The sequence below is a fragment of the Chenopodium quinoa genome, unplaced genomic scaffold (genome assembly GCF_001683475.1).
Source record: "Chenopodium quinoa cultivar QQ74 unplaced genomic scaffold, ASM168347v1, whole genome shotgun sequence".
Lineage (NCBI taxonomy): Eukaryota > Viridiplantae > Streptophyta > Magnoliopsida > Caryophyllales > Amaranthaceae > Chenopodium > Chenopodium quinoa.
In genome coordinates, this window is record NW_018742493.1 from 3,470 (window position 1) to 25,393 (window position 21,924).

General features: G+C 39.6%; 1 protein-coding gene and 2 pseudogenes across 1 annotated transcript; 1 reads left to right on the forward strand and 2 right to left on the reverse strand.

Moving 5' to 3' along the window:
- Positions 1–238: 238 nt before the first annotated feature.
- LOC110719825 lies at positions 239–3,908 on the reverse strand (annotated as a pseudogene).
- Positions 3,909–7,273: 3,365 nt separating this feature from the next.
- Positions 7,274–12,485, forward strand: LOC110719811 (annotated as a pseudogene).
- Positions 12,486–15,807: 3,322 nt separating this feature from the next.
- Positions 15,808–20,687, reverse strand: LOC110719812 (proline-rich protein 2-like). Its single transcript, XM_021898797.1, has 6 exons — positions 20,658–20,687; positions 20,033–20,575; positions 19,750–19,842; positions 16,251–16,441; positions 16,181–16,190; positions 15,808–16,136 (listed from the first exon to the last, which is right to left on the reverse strand). Exons 1-6 carry the CDS (start codon positions 20,685–20,687, stop codon positions 16,032–16,034), a joined length of 972 nt encoding a protein of 323 aa, XP_021754489.1. The 3' UTR covers positions 15,808–16,031.
- Positions 20,688–21,924: the final 1,237 nt, after the last annotated feature.

The following is a 21,924-nucleotide window of genomic DNA, read 5'->3' on the forward strand; positions in this document are numbered from 1 at the left end:
AGGCAGAGACAGTTACTCTTTGATTCTAACAAGTATCAGAGGCAATTACCCAAATTAGTATGTTTAGGGGAAAAAAAAAATTACTGTAAAACAAAGTACAAGTATTTGAAGTAGTTGTTAACTCCAAAACAAATATGTCAAGTGCTAACCTTTACACAATAGCTGCTGATTGACAAAGATGGGACTTAAGGGCAAACATTGACACAGGCTATATTAAACTTGGCCAAAGAATGTGAAGTGGCATAACATAATATGAATTGACGAACAAAGAAACTTAGCAACGACAAAATGATAAAATGATTAATCACACTGAAGATCATGGATATCAGACTGCCAACAAGGCGAGTTGCCAAATACTATAGGGCTTTAAATACATAGTTGACAAACTAATGGATCAACTTGAAGTAAATGATCAACACAACTACAAGGACCAGTACTGCGATGATAGTACCAATAATCCATTTGTTCCGGTTCATTCTCCTTGACATTGCAGTCAGAATTTTCTTGCTTCTGCCAACATTCTCGTCAACCCCATGAAGCTGGGTACAATAATTAGCATAAATTTGATTAGAAAACGGGCTTGACAAAAAAGCTCAAAATGTATGCAAATACTGAAGATTAAATTCAATGTTTAAGGGTTTCCAAGGGAAAAAAAAAGATACATGTCACACAAAAGGAAGCACTGCTTACTGTATTATGAGCATGCAAAAGTGACTGGCGTTGCGAATGCAAATCTCTAGTATAGAAACCCCAATAGCTTCAGTTTCCTGCATGGTCATTCTGCTCTGCCTGACTCTGTCAGTGGACTGATTCAATCTCTCTGTTGACATCAATAGCCGCCCTCTTTGATCAGCAGAAGCCTGAACCGCGTATAAACAAACAAAAAAATATGAAATGATCAGCAAGATTCATATAAGTAGTCATGTTTAAAAATATACTACGTTACTTTTATTTACAAACAATTCACAAGTTTCTCTTCAATTTTTGGATGAAGAATATACTTCCGCTTTTTTTTTAGTTGCAACACTTTTATTTTCACAATCTCCTAGGAAATTTTGGAAGAGGAGAGAGATAGAGAGAAAAATAAGAGGGACCCATGTGGTAGGAGAGAGAGAGAGAAAGAAATGTCAAAAATGGAAAGTGTTGCAAGTAATTAACAATTTTCCAAAATAGGAAAGTGTTGCAACTAAAAAGAAACGGAGGAAGTATAATAAGTCAACTAATTGACTAGAGTTGTTCGCCATACAGATAATGAGATAGGTCATAATAAACAAAATATACAACACTAACCATCAGTGCATCAGCCATGCCCGATTCCAGTAACGCATCTCGGGCGGCTTGACTGTCTGTAGAAGAAAGTCTTTTGATCTCAGATTTCAGGTTGCTTAGGTCATTTTTATACTCTCTAAGCTTGGTAAGTACCATAGCTTTCACATTCGGCTGCAATGCTCTTGCCTCCAGGTCCATTTTCCGGATCTGGACATGTTCAAAGAAGAAACATATTTGTAACCACAACTTGCAAAGGGTTGACTTAAGATTAATGTTGATCAAGAAGAATTGCAACAGAAAAGATCTTATACAATACCAGTGCTTCTGCTTCTTCCAACCCACTTTTGATTTCAGAGACTTTCTGTTTCTTCTGTTCTGCAAAGCAGCACTGGATAAATCAGACAAAAAAATGGCAATAGCCACACCAACGAATGATGATTCAATTAAAATATTATGATTAGTGAAGAGAAGTGCCATACAACATCTTGAGGAATGTAAGTTCGTTTTAATTAATGCAAAGCAGTATATATTTCTGTCTTAGTAATTTAGTATGCAGACTTGCAGAGTTTTCCAGGTTGTGAAGCTCCAGCCTCCAACTATAATCTCATCAGCCAAAGTAAAATCAAAATCTGTCTAGTAGAGAGTGCTATCAAGTTGCCAAATGAGGAAAACAGACATTGCAGAAAAACACTGGATATCTTTCAATAAGAAAATAACAGCAAAATCACCCATTCGACTGGATCTTATGGAGCCCGTTCATTCATCACATGATTCAGGGTTGATCATAGAATAGATTCATTAGATGCTGCACCTTAAGATGTCTATATAATATTTATCTTGACAGATTTAGCAGGATTAAAAGATAAAATTCTGTCCTCGAATTAAAAGTGTCAAAATAATGCATCTTAATAAACTGTACTTTATTCCCCATGAAACAAAAGTTGACCAATGACCTTCCAATCATCCAACTACCCCAACAGAAACAAAATCTTGATATTTGTTGTTGCTGGGGTAAGCTTGCAGATGGGCTTCCCCTGCTTAACCGACCCACAACCCTGCAACACTGAGAAATACGTATCTTCTAAAGTTGTATTTTACATCATTATAAACTCCAAGCTCTCTATATTTAGAATTAAATGTGCTCCCATCACTCAGCAGTCCCCAGTAAGAAATATACGACAAGGATTTAATGATTGTAAAACAGAAAACATAGCTCTTTTCTCAAATAACACCATAAAGATCCCCTTGCTTTGGTAAGTAAAACCAATGAAACTTGCTTCTTCAAAAGTTTATGTTACCAGATAAACAGGTTGGTCAAGTCTTATTGATACGATCAAGATAGATCCCTAAGCGCAAGTTTGGAGGATTTTGAAGCGCACAAGCAACAAGGAAAAGGGTTTATAATTCGCTCTAGAACCCTTATAAATCAAGCATAAGACTCAGCACAATAATCAAAATTCAAGTCTCTCTCATGTAATACAATTAACCCTTAAAATGGGAAGCTCAATTGAACCCTGTAGAAAATCTCTACAACAATTGAAATATTAGAACTCTTAAAGAAATAATTAAAATATTATCAATACCAAAATTATCTGAAGCTAATCAAATACTAACTAGATTGGGAAATTGGACATGCTGGCTTGGGCAAACTGTTGCTCCATTTCTCAGAACCCAAAAACAACTTTAAATCACTAAGTATATCCATTACAGCTTTGATTTACAAGATAAGCCACACCAAATATTAATTAAGATTATGTGATTTGAGTAACCCTTTGCACATCACCTATAGGGAGATCCTATCAACATCTTATTCTCCCGAAGCTAAAGGGGTCAAAAGTGGAATTAATATGAAATAATTGGTCCAACTACGATAAGCAGGCAAAGCTAGCAAACAACCCAAAAAATGGCCATGCTAAGAATCAAGATAGATTCAACCAAAAAAATGGCCACGCTCGAGTATTTGATATTCAACTTTTGATTCCTTCCAGAAAGGGAGGGTATACAATGCTGCCATGATCAATTCCTATTCTAACGACTTCGCCCCAACTTCCCTCCAAACCATCTGAGTTTAATCAACCTTAGGGATTAACCCAAGACAATAATCCCAAATTATACAATCACAAACCATCCAATCATTCAACCATTTCTTTCCACCCACTTAATTATAACTGAAAACCCTCATTCTACATAAATAAAGAATTTGCCGCCATTATATAACACAAAGTAATTCACCAAAACAATAAAGGAATTCAGAAAAATTGGGAATCACCTCCATTGAGAGCAGCAGCAGCAGAACATTTCCGAGTCAAATTCGCTGAAATTTCACAATATTGACGCTCATACCCTTCAAAAAACCTGACTCATTTTTCCGAATATTTCTTTGATGACTAATTCTGAAATTGGTCTCTGTCTACCCTGATTCCAACAAAATAAAGGGAAATTCGATGAACATCAAATTCAATTCGTAATGAAAACCCTAGATTAATCAATTGGGTTCGATTAAAGAGAAAATTAACTAAATAATTAAGGGGAGAGAAGACGGTTACCAGAAAATTGATCGGAAATTGACGCCGGTGATCGAAGGTCGTAATTTGATTTATCGAAAAAGGAGAGATCCGGGAATTTCCAGCGAAAAGGAGTTTGCAGCGATTATTTGGTGTTGGGGATGATCTTGGCAATGGCAAAAATGTAACTTTTTCAACACTGTTTTAAACAAAGGAACTTTCTTTATCTTGTTTTTTGGTCGACAGCTATTTTGTTTTACAGTATGATTTTATGCGGTTTTAACTTTTAAGGGTTAACTATAGAATATCGAGCATTGTTTTGTTTTCTTTCGGTGTTCCCGACTTCCAGCTATGATCCGAATACTGAACTATGGAGTAGATGATATGCGTAAAAAAAGTTGGTTTAAGTGTGTTTAGGTTAAGAAAAGTGCACCTTAGAAGTGAAATATGCTTGGCTATTTAAAAATTCTCAAGTTGGTGCTACATGTCGGTCCACTTAGTTATTTTGTCAAGTGGGTAGTGGGTGTCCACGTGGCCAGAAGTAGTTCTCCACATGGCTGGCAAAATAGGCTGATATAGATAATGGGCTGGTATTGGAAATGAACCAGATGTCAAGGCCCAACCCAATTTACCTGATCCATATCGGTGTCGGTATTGTCCCGCACACCTCTATGTTTCACAAACATAGAGACATTCCTTCGGACTATCCGTATTTTTGGTCAAAAAGAGACAATCCGCCGTTATTTGTAAAAGTTACCGTGTCAAACATTTTAGTTAACGCCTACCTGCTATTACTTTTAAGTCATATCAACACATATACCCTTGATAAACATATCTCATTAATGGTTAAAATACCCTAATAATATTTGCTATAAGCCTATAAGTTATATTTGCACCATGCTCGCAAGTGTAGGATCTGATTTTCGATGTGATACGACTAACGAGTACGAGTATATACTGTTTGGGTCCAATTTACTCCAATTGGGCTACTCCACAAATGATTCAATTACAAAGCCCAAAAAAGGTTCAACTCTCCTAAAGCATGTCAAGTCAGTCAAAGGCCCGGTCAACATGGTAAGCCCATCTGACTTCAAGGCCCAATTTATCTATTTGAGCAAGGTATAAAAGCCTTGACTTCCTTCTTTTTTACATTCATTCACTTCAAGCCTCAAGCAATTAACTCTCTTGCATAGCTTTCTCTCTAGAAACACTGTACTGACTTCGGTATCGGAGGGGCCTTCCTCGGCACAACCCCCGAGGCCAGTTTACGTGTGTTTGCTATGCAGGAAACCTTCGTCCAGTCATCACTTGGGCCGAGTCCAGTTTTCAGCCCACAAGAAAGATCCAGACGAAGGACCTATTGTTTTCATCCGAAACAATTTGGCGCCGTCTGTGGGAATGACATTAAAAAAACAAGCCAAAAATCCATCATCTTAGCAACATGACTAAGAGCGAAAAGAGCGCCAAAAAAAGAATGGTCCTTCTTCCTCATAGAAAGGCTCAATTCCATCTTCACCCTTAAAGAAAGGACCACCTTCTTCATCATCTTCTGAGGCTACATCGTCAAGGAATGTTGTCGGATAGATCACCTCACAACATAGTTCAGCTGCCAAGTTCTCATTGGCCGAGCCAGTCAATCGCTAAGAGTCCAACTCCTAGCTGCTATTCCCAGTCCCGTCCAAGGGGGACGCCCCAAACGGGTCCCTCTACGGAGGAAATGGCAAGAGCCCTCGCTAACTTCATGGATTTCATGAAGGCCCAAGCGACTCAGCATCCCCCACCTCCTACTCCCTCAGTGCGCGCTGACACCATAGAGCAGCCGAGACACTTGAGAAGGAGGATAGGGCAAGAGGAAGGAGAGCGAGTTCCATCTTTTAAGGAGCTCGAATACTGGGACGAGGACACTTGGAGAACTGAACGGGAAAGAAAAAGAAACCTACAATTCTTCGATGATTCCGAGCTCCGAAGTATCAAAAGCAGCAACACCGCATCCACGTTGCAAGAGACTGCCCGCTGAAACGTTCACGAACGCATCGGCCCGAGGAGGGGAGCGTGCACAGTCGCCTCACCTACCTCTAAGGAACTGCACCTTACCCTGCACCATCCCAGCCGAGGACGAAAACCACTTTTACCTCTCTAAGAGGGGGAAGCGAGGTCCCATCACCTGGGAACAAGGGAAAGTCGTGATGGTTCCCTCTAGTTCCCCATTCCAGAGCTGGATTCTGAAAGAGCATGTGCCGACAGTAAAAATCCTGGCACACATCACATATGATGGTACTTCAGACCCGAAGGACCACCTTACCTCCTACGAGGGGCAAATGCATCTGAACCCCAGGTCAGAAGTGACCTGGTGCAAATACTTTCCAACAACTTTGAAGGGTGTTGCACAAGCATGGATCACCAAAGGTGTAAAGGAAGGCTCAATACCTGGTTGGAAAGACCTCTCAAACAAGTTCAATAGCAAGTTTTCTACGGCAAAACCGCCGAGAGAAAACAACTGCGGAGCTCATGAGCGTGCAGCAAGGGGAGGACGAAAGCCTCCGGGACTATAAGCGTAGTTCTGCTGAAGGAGGAAGACAAAGTCCAGAAGCCGATCTACTTCGTCAGCCACACTTTGACGGATGTCGAGACCCGCTACCCTTTACTCGAAAAAGTTGCATATGTAGTAGTGGTAACCGTTCGCAAACTGAGGATCTATTTTGATTGTCATCAAATAGTGGTCTTAACTGATCAGCCACTGGAAAAAGTCCTCAGTAAAGTGGAAAAATCTGGTAGGCTGGCAAAGTGGGCCTTCGAGCTCACTGAGTTCAACATCAGCTACCAGCCGAGGACATCCATCAAGGCACAAGCTCCGGCGGACTTCCTGGCCGAGTGCTCTTACCAGGAAACACTAGATGAAGAAAAGAAGACTGTAAATGGTTCGGGGGCGAGGGTAGTACTTACCTCACCCAAAGGCAAGTCCTTTGAGTATGCACTCAAGTTTGCATTCCGAGCTTCGAACAACGAAGCAGGATATGAGGCAGCGATCGCTGGCCTAGAACTGTGCATATCACTAGAAGCCGAGCATGTCTATTTGAAGACAGACTCTCAGCTCGTCACAAATCAGATCCGAGGCGAGTATGGGGCTTACCTCGCAAAAATCAAAACGATAATTGCGAAGCTGAGAACTTTTGAAGTCGAGCTGATCCCAACGGGTCAGAACTCACAAGCCGATGCACTCTCCAAACTTGCAAGTTAAACTCTAACCGAGCTGAACCGATTTGTCTATGTTGAGGTACGGCGAAAAAGAAGTGTTGACGAAGCACATGAAATTTGCTACGTCACACACGAACTGAGCTGGATGGACCCCATCCTAGCTTACAAACTTCGGGGAGAAATTCCCGAAGACAGAAACCTAGCCTCCAAGCTGAAGAGAATCAGCTCAAGATTCATCGTCTTCAGAGGAGAGATACTGAAAAAATCCTTCCCACTCCCACTGTTGAAATGTGTGTGACCAACAGATGCTGACTACGTCTTTCGGGAGATTCACCTCAGCATCTGTGGGAATCATATCGGGGGGAGAACTTTGGCCCACAAGGCACTGAGGGCAGGGCATTATTGGCCCACCATGATCATAGACGCCAAGGAACTACTCAGAAAATGCGAGAAATGTCAAAAAATTCACATTAGTTATCCATCAGCCAGCCCGAGATCTCCAGCCAATTCTGAATCCTCTTGCATTTGCTCAATGGGGGCTGGATATCTTAGGACCATTCCCAGATGCTCCGTACCAGAAAAGATGGCTGGTAGTCGGCATTGACTATTTTAGCAAATGATCGAGGCCGAGGCCAAGGCAGCCTCGAACATCACTGAGCAAACTGTCAGGAAATTCATCTAGTAGAATATTATCACTCGCTTCGGAATTCCGAAGGTCTTTGTCTTCGTTCAGGGAGACAATTTGACAATCTGTCGCTGAGGCGGTACTCTGAGTTTGGCATCAAGTTGGCCTATTTTGCAATATGCCATCCGCAGAGCAACGGTCAAGCCGAAGCAGCAAACAAGGAGATTCTCAACGCACTCAAGAAGAGGGTTGAGGATCAAAAGTCCAAGTGGATATGGGAACTCTCTGGAACCCTCTAGTCACTTTGGACAACCGAAAAAGAGGTTATGGGACATTCACCATTTGAGCTGGTGTATGGATCCGAAGTCGTCCTTCCAGTCGAAATTGGCATAGAAAGTTTGCGAGTGCACCACTTCTCAGCCGAAGAAAATGAACAACTCATGAAAGAATCCCTCGATTTTCTAGATGAGGTCAGAGATTCGGCTCGAGACAGAATGACTGCATACAAACAAAGAATCGACAAGTTTTATAGCCGAAGGGTCAATGCAAGACCACTCAAAATTGGGGACTTGGTTCTTCGAAATACCGCAGCAATGAAAAAAAGCCGCATTCATGGGAAACTCTCAGCCGCTTGGGAGGGATCTTATGAAATTTATGATGAGCTTCAACCTGGAACCTACCGACTTCGTCAGTTGGATGGAACCGAGTTGAAAAACCACTGGAATGCTGATGTACTGAAAAAATTTCATGTGTAAACCCTTCGGGGAAGAACAATCTATGTAAGTGCAGCTTTTAAAATTAATGAAAGGCCTTCGAGCCACCGTTCTTATCAATTTTGAAAGTTTAATTTCTATTTTATGTCTTCTAGGTTTTTTGAAAAGGGGTTTCTGTTCGGCACTGTCCGAAGTAGCCTAACAGCGACATAATACTTCGGATTGCAGCCAAACCCGCCCAACAGGGAACAATGATTTCACAACCGAAGTATAGCCATATGAAGGCACGGTACTTCTGATAAATCAGTCCCTTGGACAAAGAGGCCGTGGACAAATCTGAAGCATAGCCAAGCACTGGCATTGTGCTTCAGTGGTGTTATATCCGAGGCATTGCCATACTCTAGCATTGTGCTTCAGATAGTCATTCCCTCGAGAAACTTTCAAGGATCAAGAGAATACTGCTCTCGAAGTCTAAGACTTCTGAGCAGCGAACTCATAGATTCTTCAAAAAAAAAAAAAAAAGCATAGAAACTTCAAAAATATTTTGCTTAATACAAGGCAGAACGAAGAATGTCTTCATCTATACCAGTTAAAAAAGCAAATACCTTATAAATCCTAAGACTATGACTTCAGATTTCTGGGGGACAAGAAGCACTCAGCCAGTCTTACTTTTTCAGCAAGTGGGGACCAAATAGGTTCAAGCCGAAGCTCAACACTTAGAAAAATTAACAAGAGAGAAAAGTGCAAGACTAAGTAAAAGAGGCAAAGCAGCTGGAGAAGAAAACAATGCATTCAAAGCAGCAAATTATGCTCGGATCCCCGAGCTACAACAAATCAAGTTCGGAATAAACAGAGACATATCCTAAATTGGCAGCCACCCACTAAACTCTCAATATACCCTAATAACTACAAATAGCCGTTATTGCCTCAATAACCACGAAATTCAAATGCTAATTAATCATTTGCTTCCCTCCATTTTGCAAATCAAAACCCAACTCGTCAAACTACCGAATCGGGTCTGGGGGGCAAGTTGTTTGGATTCAATTTACTCCAATTAGGCTGGTCCACAAATGATTCAATTACAAAGCTCAAAAAAGGTCCAACTCTCCTAAAGCATGCTAGGTCAGTCAAAGGCCCGATAAACATGGCAAGCCGATATGATTTCAAGGCCCAATTTATTTATTTGAGCAAGGAATAAAAGCCTTGACTTCTCTCTTTTTACATTCATTCATTTCAAGCCTCAAGCAATTAATTCTCTTGCATAGCTTTCTCTCTCTAGAAACACTGTACTGACTTCGGCATTGGAGGGGCCTTTCTCGGCACAATCCCCGAGGCTATTTTGCGTGTGTATGTTGTGCAGGAAACCTCGTCCCAGTCATCACTTGGGCCGAGTCCAGTTTTCAGCCCACAAGAAAGGTCCAGACGAAGGACCTATTGGAGGCCTAGGCTGTGGAGGTAGTGGAGGTTGTAGCTGATGATGAGAAACACCAGTTGTTTGCATTGGTTGCTGTAAATGGCCAGGCACAGGTGGCATGGGGGGTTGATGAGCAGGAGGCGGCTGTGATCCAGAATGCATCGATAGTGGGGGCATATTAGGAACTTGAGAAGACTGCGGATGTGGCATTTGGCTTGCCTGGGTATTCAAGGACCCCTAGGCTGCTCAACTACTTGTGGTGGTATGAACTGAGAATGCATACCCTACATAGTAGTTGACGCGATTGGCAATGAAGGTTGATTATGTTGTTGCTTTCTCACAGGAACTTGAGCCTTGGATATATTTGCTTGGTCCGGCAAACTAACTTGCTTAGGTGCTGAGTGAGCTGCATGGATATTTGTTTGCTGAACAGGAGGTGATGGTTGCGGTGCTGCCTGAGGCTGATTGCTCTGAACCTGGGTCAGAGTCTATTAGTTATGCTAAACTAAGTAGCTAAAGCTGGAAGAAATTATACACAGAGAAAAGTGTTACCGCTTGCGGCACCTGCACCATACCAAGCATGATTTGTGCCTGTTGGGGCATGCAATGGAAATTTAGAATCAACAGCAAAACAAAGGTTGCAAATAAAGACTACTTCAAGGAAAAAGCTATTCCAAGAGATAAGATTAGTGTGCGTAATTCCACTTATATGCAATTCGTAAAAGAGCAAACATGATTCCTTCAGAAATAAAACCCTGCCACTAATATTCTTAATTACATCAAAATCAAGACTCTCCAATACAGAAAGAAATACAACAGTATCAATATAGAAGACAATTACAATGCATGAAAATGCAGAATTGTTTTCATCCGAAACATATACTAACACACGTGCTCATTTTATCAGAGTATAACCAACCCAGTTTGCTCTCCTTACAAGTTACAATCTTCCAGAAGTCCATTTCTTCATAACTTGAAATGGTCATTATCCATCCCTAACATAATTACATAATTAGAGATTTAGAGTTATCTCGTATCTCATCAAGTTTTTAATTGCAAAGTTCCCGCGCTTCTCAATTTCGACCAATCAAACTTCAGATAATCACATTATATTCATTTCAGCTTCAGATTCAATCTTGTATAATCGTAAAAGAAGCGATTATTATTGTGATTTATGCCAACCAATCTTCAGCAACAATTTGGAATTTGAAGTCTTTTTACTCTTATGCCTGAATTTGCGTGTATTGCTCTTGCTCACCAAGTGTTCGATGAATTACCTAAGAGAACGTAATGTAAAAAGAATATATACCCTGAAGCTGAAAGGTTTTCGCTTTTCTTTGTATACCACAATGGTAACACCTCCTCCTACTACTGCTCTACAAAACCTTCCTGGGTTTCAGGAGCTATGCAGCCTTGTTTCGACTCCTATTGGTGGCCTAAATGAATTGGAATTGAGTCTTAAGAAATGTGAAGTTCACTTAACCCCTTCAATTGTGGTCGAAGTGGTGAATCATTGTAAAGAGGAAGCATCCACGAGGCGGTTGCTTCGTTTCTTCACATGGTCATGCAAGAGTTTGGGTTCGGCTTTGGGGGATAAGGACTTTAACCATGCCATTCGGGTTTTTGCTGAGAAGAAGGATCATAGGGCAGTTGACATTTTGCTGGCAGATCTTCGTAAGGATCAAAGGGTTTTGGAAGCACAGACTTTCGGAATTGTGGCTGAATTATTTGTGAAGATGGGGAGAGAAGACGATGCACTGGGCATCTTTAAAAATCTGGACCTGTTCAAGTGTGCATAGGACAGAATGACTGTCACTGCTATTGTTAATGCGCTTTGTGCAAAAGGCCATGCAAGAGGGGCAGAAGGGGTTGTGTATCATCATAAGGATAAGATATCCGGTGCAGAGTCTTGTGTTTATAGGAGTATATTATATGGTTGGTCTGTGCAGGGAAATGTCAAGGAGACTCGTAGACTTCTCCAGGAGATGAAGTCGAGGAAAATTACTCTGGATCTTTATTGCTTCAACACGTACCTTAGGTGCCTTTGTGAGTATAAACTTAAGAAAAACCCGTCTGGGCTTGTGCCAGAAGCTCTTAACGTGTTCATGGAAATGAAAACATACAAGATCACTCCAAATTCAATAAGTTACAATGTGTTGCTTTCTTGTTTGGGTAGAACAAGAAGAGTAAAGGAGTCGCTCAGAATCTTTGATTCCATGAGGAAATCAGGCTGTGCTCCTGATTGGGTGACCTATTATCTTTTAATTCGGGTTTTATACTTGACGGGAAGGTTTGGAAAAGGTAATCAGATACTGGAATTGATGGCAGAAGATGGGCTCGAGCCACCAGCAAAGTTTTATCATGACCTGATTGGTGTTCTTTGTGGGGTTGAGAGAGTAAATTATGCATTGGAGTTGTTTGGTCGCATGAAGAAAAGCTCAGCTGGTAATTATGGTCCGGTGTATGATGTTTTGATTCCAAAATTTTGTAAGTGTGGTGAATTTGAGAAGGGCAAAGAGCTTTGGGATGAGGCAGAGAGAATGGGTATTGCTCTACAATGCTCAAGAGATGTGTTGGATCCTTCAATAACCGAGGTTTTTCCGCCCAAGAGGAAGGAGCACTCTCTGAAAGTCAAGGATACATCAATGCTGAATACTAGAATTACCAAGGGTAATCGTCTTCTACAGATTGCAAAGAAGCCAAAATTTCGTAACAAGAGAAGGCAGAAAAAGAAAAAGCCTAAGAAGAAAGCAGCATCAACTTGATTTGGTTCATATGATAAACTTCATTTGTTTTCTTCTTCTACCAATTCTGATCTAGTGTAATATCTATCTGACTGAAAATGAGCCTTCTTATGTAATTCTTGAAAGAGGCACACAGCGGTCACATATGATTTTGATGAAATTATATACAAAGTGTCACGAATCTCATTTCTGTCTGCAGCTACAAAAATTTAGTCTTTCAGACTTTCAGTACCCTTGTTCTCTTGAAAACATGTCTTCTGATGTCCATTTGAGGTTTTGGTTAGTTAAATCCTTTACTTATCAAACTGCCAGGTTTTTCAGGTTTTCTATTTAAGAGAGGTCTGAAATTCTGTGCAAAAGGATCTTTTGGTGATCGTAAGGGCCTCGATGAAATCAATTTTGAGCCGTATGTAGATGCAAAATTAGAAAGAATGCTCATTGCATAATCTAGAAGGGTTTACTGTGGATTGTGATATTAAGAAAATATACGTTAAGACGAATTCAACAAAATTCCACGTGACTATGTCATCTTTTAAAGATTAATAAGAATTTACGGCCAAAATTTTCATAGTTTAACCTAAATATTAGCAATAGGACAATATAAGGTAGAGTATGACTCCGTATATTACTACGTGGATACAAGTAATGGTAGCAATGTTCAAACAAGTATTTGATCTTACCCCCATATTATATTACTCGCCCCCAAATTATTTATATGCACATGATTACTCCTTCTCTATACTATATACTCTCTCCGTCTCCTAATACAAAGCCTCTTTTGGTTTTTGCCCAAGAAATAAGAAAGTTGTAAATTCTTTAAAACTAAGAAAAAATTGGCAAAAATAATCTCAACTTTGCCTCATTCGCTCAAAATAATCCCAAATTTGGATTACTTTTTTATAATCCGAACTTGATATCAATTTGCTTCCAATGGTTCCAACCGGTCATCTAACTTGTTACAACAAGTTACCTGACACGTGTCGGCATGTAATTGGTCAAAAAAATAAAAATAAAAATAAAATTAAAAAAATATTTCCAAAAATAATTAATTCAATAACCAAAAAAACACTCACCACCTCATCCTCCACCAGACCAACCACCCTATCCGGCCAGCCCTCCGCCCCTGCCCCTCCCGCCGCGCCAAGATCCTACGCTTTCGCCGGCGTCGACACCGGCCCTCCGCCCCTACCCCTGTGCCGCCCCCTAAATTACCATTACCCCAATCTCAAAACCCCTCTCCCTCCCCCGAAAACCCCTAAAAAACTCCTCCTCCGCCGCAAAAAGCCCTCAACTGCCCCTCCTCCACTTTCGAAACCCTAGCACAATAATTAGATGCTGCAATTCAGAGCTTTCTCTACTTTCACGCGGGCGGCGCAGCTGGCGGAGAATAATCGGATGGTGGTGGCGTAATGGAGGTGACGAAGATTGAAATTGGTGGGGAGTAGAGGCGAGAAAATGATCGAGGATCTTACTGATCTCGGCATCTCGCCATTGTTGGGTATGGTGGTTTAGGGGCGACGCAAGGGGTAGAGTGAGGGCAGCGCCGATGCGAGGGCGGAGGGCTGGGCAGGGCAAAGGGCTGGATTGGGCGGGGTAGGGAGGGTGGCCGGTGGTGGTGGGTTTTTTTTTTTTATTATTATTTTTAAATTATTTTTTTTAAATTAATTATTTTTTTAATTAATTAGTTTTATTGAGTAGTTAAGTGTTAAATAATAAATAACAGTTTTTTAAGTGTTAATTAGTATTTTTTGACTAATCACGTGGTGACACGTGTAAATTAAACTTAAAAAAAAAAACTTACCTATTCAACCGATTACAGGTGACTTGGGACCATCGAGAGTAAATTGATATCAAAGTTCGAATTATTAAAAAAATAATTAAAAGTTGGGATTATTTTGAGCGAATAAGGCAAAGTTGGGATTATTCCAGTCAATTTTTCCTAAAACTAATAATTAAAAGTACATATGTGCATGTGGGGTTAGAGAGAGATAGAGAGAAAGAAAAAGTAGTTAGGAATAATTGAAAAGATAGAGAGAGAAAGTGTTAGAAGTTGAGGTTAAAAGTACAAAAAAGTAATGAAAAAAAGATGACAACTCATCAAAAAAGAGGATAATAATGTCAAAAAATACAACCTTCAAATAAAAAGAGGCACTGTATTTTGGTTTATCCAAAAAGGAAATAAGGCTTTGTATTAGGGGACGGAGGGAGTACTAAAGTAATTACCAAATAAAACACTTGACACAATTCTATGAAATTTTTTCCCTCCAAAAAGCTTCTTTTTTTCCCCCCTTTTTTTTTTTGAATTTGTATCAAATAATTTAAAATCATTTTAATATAAACAAACAAGAATTTTAAGGGTATACAATAAACAAATTTAAAATTTAAAAAAAAAAAAATGTTACATAAGTCATTGTTAATAAAGCTTACTATTATGAATCTGTGCATATTTGCACAGGCACAAAACTAGTAATAATAATACTTTATCCATTGTAAATTACTTGTCATCTATATTAAACAGAATATGGTGAAAGTAACACGTTGACCTCCAAAAATGAATGTATAAGCTAACGACCGAGCTCTCTGAGTTACTTGTATAGTTGTATGTATATATTTGGGGTAAACGCTAAATAAACAATACAGAAATCTCTCTTACCAGAACCATGTAAGACAATAAGAAGCTCAACATAGTAATGTTCCCATGGCTAGCATTCGGTCACATGCTACCTTTCCTACAGCTCTCCAAACGCTTAGCTACAAAGGGACACCATATTTTCTTTGTTTCAACCCCTCGAAACCGCAAACGCCTTCCAAACATCCCTGAAAACTTAGCCCCTTTGATCACTCTAGTCCCTCTTCCGTTACCTCGAGTTGAAAACTTACCACCAAATGCTGAAGCCACAACCGACATAGGCTTTAGTATGGGGTTTGATCTTCTAAAGAAGGCCTACGACGGTTTACAAGATCCTATGAAACATTTTCTAGAAAATTCTGTTACTACTTATCCATTAGACTGGATCATCTATGATTTCAGTTGTTAATGGTTACCTCCTATTGTGGAAAAACTCGGAATTCAAAAGGCCTTCTCCATATTAGGTGCAAGAATGCTTACAATCTTAGGTCCATTAAGTCAGGATAATGGTCCTGCTGCTGATTCATGTACCAATAAAAACTCGGTATTTATTTGGTAGGATCTTGGACGGAAAAGTGAAGAAAAGCAAGAGCAGAGAGCTTGGAGCGAGGTTATCAAATTGAGCCAGAACTTTCTAGATGAGGGTGATTCAATTTTATAAGTTGAAACTTGAGCGAGGTTATCAACACTCGTGAAAGCTAGAGCAAATCTAGCTAAACTGGTAGCCAAATGTTCAAATTGAAGCTAACTTTAGGCTTCATTTTAAATTGGAGAGAAAAAAAAAAAAGGTCAATAAAAAGTCCTATAGCTAAGCAAATCTAGTAAAACAATCTTCAACAGAGATTAACTTGGATTAAATAAGTGACATTAGCCATATATTTTACCATTACACGTATAACTGGGCAGAACCTGAAAACCCACATGTAAATTAGTCCAAGTTATTGCCGAAGCATCTGCTGCAACTGAAGGACTTGATGCCTTTGTTCTGGAGGCAAAAGATTAATCTGCTCTGGCATGAGACTCATAACTTGCTGAAGCAATTGCTGCTCCACCTAAGGGGTTAACTGCAAAACCGAACACAATTTACTAGGTGCAAGCTTCAAGAATGTATAGGTAAATGCCTAAATCACCAAACTTATGTAAAATGCATAGGTTACAAATGACTTACTGGAGGTGGACGATGAGGCTGATTGCCAACAGGCTGTGGTCCTGGGCCCAAAGATGGTGCAGGAAGCTGTGCACCAGACGTGTTTTCTCGAGAAACAGGTGGCCAAGAGGATGGCCTTTCCATCTGCATTTTGTTAGCACTCTGGTGGTTAAAGTCAACGTTCATATGTGAGCCTCCTGACTGGGGAAAAAAAGAATCAAATAAAGAGGTTTAATAATACAGAGCCACTTTGCCTAAACTCAATACACAATTTTTTACTACTTTAAAAGATTATTTGGGGAAAATTGAAAGCTGCTCATACAGGCAAAATCAGTCAAGCTGGCTCACAATGAAAATCAAACGTCTAAAAATTTTCTACACAAATTGACAAACAGGCAAGTTTTACAATTTTGGAAAGATCAAGCTCAGATGGGTTGCATGATTGTGTCAGATACTCTCAGATTAGAATGTTCTCAGGCTACAACATATTCAAATTAAAAGAGTTCTACACCTAGCTCGGCAAAAAACCTCTAATTAAAGGAAAAAAACAGTATATTGGATTAATGTTCTTCATTAACCCAAGAAGAAAGATAATTATAAAGAAAGCTTGAAATGAAACATAGAATTTCAGCAGAAGAAATGCATCATTTAAGACAAAAGTTCTCTTTGCTTATTACTCATTTTTTCAACATCAAACCAGTTCAGACTAGATCCCACAAAATAATGTATTTTCTTATATATTAGTGTAATAATACGGTCAAAGTTTTCAAACCAGGAGATAAGATCAAGATAAGACCACACCAGGCCAAATCAAAAATTTCAAATCAGACCAGATCAAACCTTATTTTAGTAAAGAGAACATAACCCAAATCTACATCATAATCTCTTCAACAAAACAGTTCAATACTCTTATAAAAAATTAATGTCATATAAGTACATGCATTGAGCTTTGAATTGATCAGTGCTGGAGATTTTTTTGACTAGTTAGACTAAGCAGAGTTTAAGGTCTATACAGCCTACATACACACTTGATAAGTGTCAAAAATTTTAAGGTTCAGACAGTGGAAAATTTCCAAGATCATTACTCAAATCTTAAGAAAGTATGTCATGAAAAAATATATTGCCAAGATGAGTTTAAATGAGTTCAACTCATGTTTATAACAAATTAACTGAGCAGCTGCCTTTTTTGCTCAATTTGACTTTGTATTATCACATTATAAAATAGATCTACTGTAGGTTGCAATACAGATCTGCATCATATCTTGCACAATCTTATCCAAATCACCAAGAATAAATCCTGAGTTAACCAAAGATAATTTCATAATGACCAAAAGAAGGGCACATGAGTTGGTACTCCATATAAGATTTTGAAAGTCCCTCACACAGTAAAATGGCTGATGGCACATCCCTCAATTATGCCCATGCTTATCACCTTAGTGCACCTCACAACTTCTAATAAATTGTAAGTGGGTATCTCTTAGCCAGATGTGTCTTTTATGGTCCGTTACGATGAAAAGAAAAGGAAAGCAAGAAAGACAAAAGGAAATAAATCAAAAACCATATTTATCAAAATTCGTAGGCTGGAATTTTTTAAAAAAAAAAAAAAGAAAAAAGAAAAGAAAAGAAAAAAAGGAGTTTCTATTCTTTATTTACTGTAAGGATGATGGTTTACATAATAGTAGACACTTCTACAAGTGTCCACTAAGCCCCAAAATACATCATCTTCAACCAATCTATCTGCTTTCATCTTTAACCACAGCCTTCGTTTGTGTCACCACCCTCATTCTTGCCGTCTTTGTTGCATTCACTGCAAATCCTACGTGAATTCCAATTCCACAACTTCTCTCAACAAATGACAAGTGTATCACTTGCTGAAAAGTAATCGCTCTCAAGTTCCAAACATTGAATATCAAAGGGCCTAGACAGCTAGACCTTGACATTTGATGTTAGACCACCGAGGAATGATATGACAATCAAACAGCAAAATTTCATTTACCAGCAAGAGAGAGGAAAAGGCCTACGCACTTGCCCTTCTTTTCACAGGTCTACTTATTTGGCCTTAAGAGGTGGTGTTGGGAGTTATTTAGGCATGACTAAAAGAGAGGTGGAGTTGGGCAGGGTGTGTGGCTGTAGTTGGGTGACGAGACAAAAATCGCTAAATTGACAGGGTCTTGGTGAGAGAGGAAACAAATGTGGGTTATAAGCTGAGTATAAAGTTAAAAAGGAGGTGTTTGCACTGGATAAGGAATAACAAAGATGAACCTTGGCTAATTTGGCAGCTTGGTGGTGGTATTGGGATATAATGGGGATGGCAAGGTGGGATGTGGAGTTGCATATGGCCAAGGAGAATCCACATAGTCCCAGCTGAAAATCCTCCTCCTCCTCTCTTCGTGGGGAGAAAGGCATAAGGGGTTAAGGGTAATTCTATTAGGAGGAATTTGGTTCACAAGGTGGTTTGGGATTGGAATCAAGAATGAAATCAGGGTGGTAAGAGAAAACTTGAATTTTCAAACAATGTGCTAGTTTTGTAGAGAAATCATGAGCCACACACACCTCTCCTCTTGGGTTTCTAAAATCCCATACCTTAGGATTGAGGTATGGGTTTACAAATGAAAATCTCTAAACCAAACACTTTGCCTAGGTTTTAGCCATTCCAAATTGATAAATCATACCACTTTCATCCATGTGCCTATTTTAATCTTTTTAATCAAACTTTAAAAGTTTGACTGAAAATTCTCATTAATAACATACAAAAAAACAAAATCATGTGGCATATTGTTTTATTCGTCTCAATGTGTAGTTTTATAATATTAACTTTTTGTCATTTTTGTTATTGCGTAACTAAAGATTTTGATGGCCAAAGGCACTTCTTGAAGACCGCGTAAAAAAAAAGGGCACTATATTATGGGACGAGGGATTACCTTATTAGTGTCAACCAAAAACCCCTTAAGGTTGCTGGGAAATTGAAGAAATACAACGAAAGGTTCCATAATTCCCTTTCCTAATTACTTGAAACCAAACAAACCCTTAGCTTGGTTCTACAGCTTCTACTACTCTAAAGTTTTAGCTTAGTAATAAAAATTTCTTGGACAACATCCCTCTCTTACAACAACTTCAAAATTATGCTTCACAACACACTATATACACAAAAAGTAAAATGCACTCCACTCTACACCCATGTTCAGTACCTTGCGTGTCAATATACATGCCACCTAGCAACCCCTCACTGCACCAACATCATTTCCTGACCCCAAAAATGCAGAGAGGAAAAAGGGACGCGTTGCTAGACAATAGAGCTTAAAAAGGCCACAGGTATAGTCGATAATATAACTTATGACCAAATAGATTGAATTGTAATTTTATGAGCGCAATCAAGGTTGTTATAGAAAACTTATATCCAAATACAAATAGAAGCCAACAAAAAGCAAAATAAAAACACTATTAATTGCAACACAACAATCACTTGCTTAGTAGCATTGCACTATTGAATATTTGAGCATTACAAATACCTGATAGAGTGACTGATGAGGTGGCTGATGAGGGAGAGGAGGCGGTTGCCCTTGAGTAAATGGTCCAGTTCCAGCAGGAGGCCTGCTACTTGTCTAGAAATGTCAACAAAAAGCAATTAAAATGAAGTAGAATTATAACAACGTTGACAGATGCTAGGAAATAATACAAGCCAAGCCAAGCCAAGCCAAGCCAACCCATCCCCACTCCCTACCCCAAGAAAACACAAAATGAAGACATGGTAACCAACAGTTAACATTTTCCCCCCCTTAAATTACAGCTTACATGATACATAGGCTGAGAATGGTGCATTTGAGGGATGCCAGCATTCTGAAAGTTGACATTTGTTCCAATTTGTGGTTGATACTGCATCTGTATTGGAGGCCTAGGCTGTGGAGGTAGTGGAGGTTGTAGCTGATGATGAGAAACACCAGTTGTTTGCATTGGTTGCTGTAAATGGCCAGGCACAGGTGGCATGGGGGGTTGATGAACAGGAGGCGGCTGTGATCCAGAATGCATCGATAGTGGGGGCATATTAGGAACTTGAGAAGACTGCGGATGTGGCATTTGGCTTGCCTGGGTATTCAAGGGACCCCTAGGCTGCTCAATTACTTGTGGTGGTATGGACTGAGAATGCATACCCTGCATAGTAGTTGACGCGATTGGCAATGAAGGTTGATTATGTTGTTGCTTTCTCACAGGAACTTGAGCCTGGGATATATTTGCTTGGTCCGGCAAACTAACTTGCTTAGGTGCTGAGTGAGCTGCATGGATATTTGTTTGCTGAACAGGAGGTGATGGTTGCGGTGCTGCCTGAGGCTGATTGCTCTGAACGTGGGTCAGAGTCTATTAGTTATGCTAAACTAAGTAGCTAAAGCTGGAAGAAATTATACACAGAGAAAAGTGTTACCACTTGCGGCACCAGCACCATACCAAGCATGATTTGTGCCGGTTGGGGCATGCAATGGAAATTTAGAATCAACAGCAAAACAAAGGTTGCAAATAAAGACTACTTCAAGTAAAAAGCTATTCCAAGAGATAAGATTAGTGTGCGTAATTCCACTTATATGCAATTCGTAAAAGAGCAAACATGATTCCTTCAGAAATAAAACCCTGCCACTAATATTCTTAATTACATCAAAATCAAGACTCTCCAATACAGAAAGAAATACAACAGTATCAATATAGAAGACAATTACAATGCATGAAAATGCAGAATTGTTTGGAGTTTATACCAACACTGAATTTAAGCCCGTGTTTGATGTTCACGATAGCTATTCGTTGGTTTCAATTCAACCCCACCATATTCTATCTCATGGGCAGTCATTCTAAAGCCATTGACATCCGTGATAGGTGCCTCTTGCAGTGTGTGATCAGAACTATGTCGTCTATCATCTTTATGTCTGGGCAAGGCAGGATTTAAAGTGTCATTTCCAAATGTTTCTCCATAATTATTGTAATCTTGGACATTCTCATATTTGTCATAGGCATCTTCTGATAAAGCTCTTCTATAACTCTTTCCAGACCTTTGACTCTCTGAATGCATGCACTCAGCATGCCTGCCCGTGTTTGAATTATGCCCTGCTCTTAGATAAACACCATCATTATTTGAAATAGATAAAGCATTTGTACCAGCTTTAGAGTATAATATTCCATGGGAATCATAGCAACTCGAAGATGGATTATTCCCACTAGTTCCAAGCCCATCAGCAGGATGATGGAAAACTACTTGGCGTGGAACTTCCAAATTTGAAAAGGTAATTCCTTGCGATGGGGTATGTTGACCACTAGACTGTGAACGTGGAGTCAAACTACAAGAGCTATCCTCACCCTGAAACCTATTATAATTTCCCTCCCCATAAGATTTCACTAACGAAAATTCCCTATCCATACGCTGAGAATAGTTCCTTGCCAAAAACCTCCCACCATCTTCAGCTGGATGACTAGTCATCACACTCCTTGTGCATCTATGATATTCAGCATCTTCAACTGAAAGCCCAGTCTCTTTCCTAGAGCTTATCATATTCATGTTGTTTCCATTATAATCAGCATTTTCAATCTGAAGACCAGTCAAATTCCTAGTGTGTCCATTATAATCAGCATCTTCAATCCGAAAACCAGTCACATTCCTATTCTGTCTATGATACTCAGCACCTTCATTCGGAAGTTCAGCCACA

What these genes read in the sequence shown, in the direction of transcription:
- LOC110719812 (XM_021898797.1), bottom strand. Translation starts at nt 20,687, where the DNA reads ATGCTTGGTATGGTGCTGGTGCCGCAAGTG. An exon ending in ATTCTCAGCCTATGTATCAT is followed by an intron (nt 19,843 to 20,032) that starts GTAAGCTGTAAT and finishes TGACATTTCTAG; the next exon opens with ACAAGTAGCAGGCCTCCTGC. An exon ending in CTCATCAGTCACTCTATCAG is followed by an intron (nt 16,442 to 19,749) that starts GTATTTGTAATG and finishes TTTTTTCCCCAG; the next exon opens with TCAGGAGGCTCACATATGAA.